The 2,873-nt window shown below is 49.0% G+C and overlaps 1 protein-coding gene across 1 annotated transcript; it reads left to right on the top strand.

Annotated features, from left to right (window-relative positions):
• Positions 1 to 1,632: 1,632 nt before the first annotated feature.
• On the top strand, positions 1,633 to 2,685 carry LOC144219146 (olfactory receptor 51D1). Its single transcript, XM_077749091.1, has one exon. It carries the CDS (start codon positions 1,669 to 1,671, stop codon positions 2,683 to 2,685), a length of 1,017 nt encoding a protein of 338 aa, XP_077605217.1. The 5' UTR covers positions 1,633 to 1,668.
• The last annotated feature ends 188 nt before the right edge of the window (positions 2,686 to 2,873 follow it).

The following is a 2,873-nucleotide window of genomic DNA, read 5'->3' as shown; positions in this document are numbered from 1 at the left end:
TTGCTTGGTTGCGTCTGTCTGCGTGCGCACTTCCCAGATTACAGCAGCCGGGGCTCCCAGACCTTGGTCAGTGATCTATCCAAAGAGGAGTTTCTTCAAACACTGCGCGGCCCAGTCCAACCTTGTCTATCACTTGAGGCAGGAAAGACTCTCCGGTTCCAGCCTCCTACCCTTCACTGAAGAAACAAGGCCAGGGGAATGAATTTATCCATGGAAATGATCTGTGTGGGACAAATACATGTGTGGTGGTGGTGATTAGTAATGAAAAAGAAACAGAAGCTGGGCTGTAAAGTCGGAGCCACCCGGTAAAGGGCCTTGAGTGCAGTCCATGTGGTTCCAACTTTGAGGGCTATGGAAGCCACCAGTAACTTGCTAGACAGAGCCTGACATGTCTGTTTTTGCTGCTTAGATGGCAGTGATGCAGAAGGTAGATTAAAATATCTGGGTTTGGAGTGGGGGTGGGGGTAAGTTAGGAAGCTCATTTCATAATTAGAGCAGAGTGGATGAAATAATGAGGTAGAGAGGGAAGGCAGGTGTGTTAAGTAAGAGGAGAGGTCATAATAGAGTAGTTGGAAAAGTAAAATCACATGTGGAGGTAAAAGAAGAAAAAATAAAGATGGCAGTGGCTGCCCTGAGCTGGATTTGAAAGAGGTTCTATTTGGGGCAAGATGAGTGTAAGCCTATAGGCTATCTGAGTAGAAATACGAAGAGGCAGCAAGTTATAGGGTTGGGTCTCAGGACAGAGGCTTAGAACAGAGTTGTATGTGAGAGAAAGGAAGTTGAGCCTGGCGGTTATGTGATCACCAGGGAGAGGAGAGGGGAGTGGCAGGAGGGGATGTGCTGTGGAAACTACATAGCACCAGCAGCAGCATGGACTGCTTTTCTTCTCATGCCTCAGCCGCCTCTGGTTTCTGTGTCACACCCCACCCAGGCACAGTCTGGGACTATCATGCAGGTCTCCAGAAGGCCTGATGAAAAATTCTGTGCTATTCCTTTTTGGGGACTGATCATCTTTCTTTATCCCCACCTGCGACCTCCCAGAACACCAGAACTGCTTTTCACAAATTTCTTTGATTAAAGCAAAAATCACCAGGGGAGAAGGAGTACTGTTCTTAATCAGATTCCTGGACTTCCTGCCCTGGAAATTTTGATTCTTTGGGCCTGGAGTCAGACTTGGGGAATTATGTTTTCAATAACTGCCTCAGATGAATCTAATAGGGAAGTTTGAGAAATGCTCCTCAAGCCTAAACACAAGTCTGTCTCTTGAAGCCAGTACGAGACCAAACCCCTGCTTTCTGCCATAAATCAGGTTAGGGTGCATCTTAAAGGCAACTGAAGACTAAGCCTCACACTCTGGATGCAAACCAGCCTTAACTCCACCTGAACTAGAAGAGCTGGGGTCAGTGTGGAACCTTCTGGGCAGGTCTGCTGTATTGGAGAAGTGGTTAGAGCAGTGTTCAGCTCTGGCAAAAAGAGCTGTTGCATTTTTTCCGAGTGGGCTGTCACACACTGACATTAATGGGATCTCCAGGGAAGTGTGTATAAGGAAAATCAGAGCACGGAGAGGCTGGAGTTCAGAATTACAAGTACTTAATCTTTTGTTTGCTACCGTCATGATTTCAGTGCCCTTTCCTTGTAAGTCCTTTCTCTCCTCTGAGCTGTGACTTAATGGTGTTTCTCCTCTTCCCCTATGTAGACCCTGGACCTGGCATGCAGAAGCCTCAGCTCTTGGTTCCTGTTATGGCCACTCCAAATGGAACTCTGGTCCATCCAGCATACTTCCTGCTGGTGGGCATCCCTGGCCTGGGGCCTAACATACACTTTTGGCTGGCTTTCCCACTGTGCTTTATGTATGCAGTGGCCACCCTGGGCAACCTGGCCATTGTCCTCATCATCCGTGTGGAAAGGCGCTTGCATGAGCCCATGTACCTCTTCCTGGCCATGCTTTCCACTATTGACCTAGTCCTGTCTTCTGTCACCATGCCCAAGATGGCCAGTCTCTTCCTGACAGGCATCCAGGAGATAGGATTCAATGTTTGTCTGGCCCAGATGTTCCTTATTCATTCTCTGTCAGCCATGGAGTCAGCTGTCCTGCTGGCCATGGCTTTTGACCGCTTCGTGGCCATCTGCCATCCACTGCGGCATGCCTCTGTGCTTACAGGGCCTACTGTGGCCAAGATTGGACTAGCTGCCCTGACCAGGGGATTTGTTTTCTTCTTCCCACTGCCCTTCATCCTGAAGCGGTTGTCATACTGCCGAACACATACGGTCACACACTCCTTCTGTCTGCACCAAGATATTATGAAGTTGTCCTGTACTGACACCATGGTCAATGTAGTATACGGACTCTTCATTATCCTCTCAGTCATGGGTGTGGACTCCCTCTTCATTGGCTTCTCCTACATTCTCATCCTGAAGACTGTGTTGGAGCTGTCTTCTCAGGGGGCAGCACTCAAGGCTTTCAACACCTGCATCTCCCATCTGTGTGCCGTCTTGGTCTTCTATGTGCCCCTTATTGGGCTCTCAGTGGTGCACAGGCTGGGGGGCCCTACCTCCCTGCTCCATGTGATTATGGCTAATATCTATTTACTACTACCACCCGTGGTCAACCCAATGGTCTATGGAGCCAAGACCAAGGAGATCCGTTCACGGGTCCTCCATATGTTCTCACAGGGTGGCAAGTGAGCAGGATAACCTCCCAGTGCCTTCAATCCCTGCCACATCTGAGAGGACCGGGATCTTGTTGAATGTCTCGGTGATTGAAGCATCCAGCCTATTGGGCTATCGGCTTCCAGATATCTAACTAGATCTTGGATTCCTGTTTCCAGGAAATGTGTCGGTACAGAAGTGTGGTTCTGAGAAAGTTTTGGTCA

Source organism: Crocuta crocuta, unplaced genomic scaffold (assembly GCF_008692635.1).
Source record: "Crocuta crocuta isolate KB4526 unplaced genomic scaffold, BGI_CrCroc_1.0 C29377982, whole genome shotgun sequence".
Classification (NCBI taxonomy): Eukaryota; Metazoa; Chordata; class Mammalia; order Carnivora; family Hyaenidae; genus Crocuta; species Crocuta crocuta.
Note: the sequence above shows the minus strand (reverse complement) of the source record. Positions and strands in the feature narration are given on the sequence as shown.

Bases quoted from the DNA above. Each gene is read 5' to 3' on its own strand.
- LOC144219146 (XM_077749091.1), top strand. From the start codon at position 1,669: ATGGTGTTTCTCCTCTTCCCCTATGTAGACCCTGGACCTGGCATGCAG.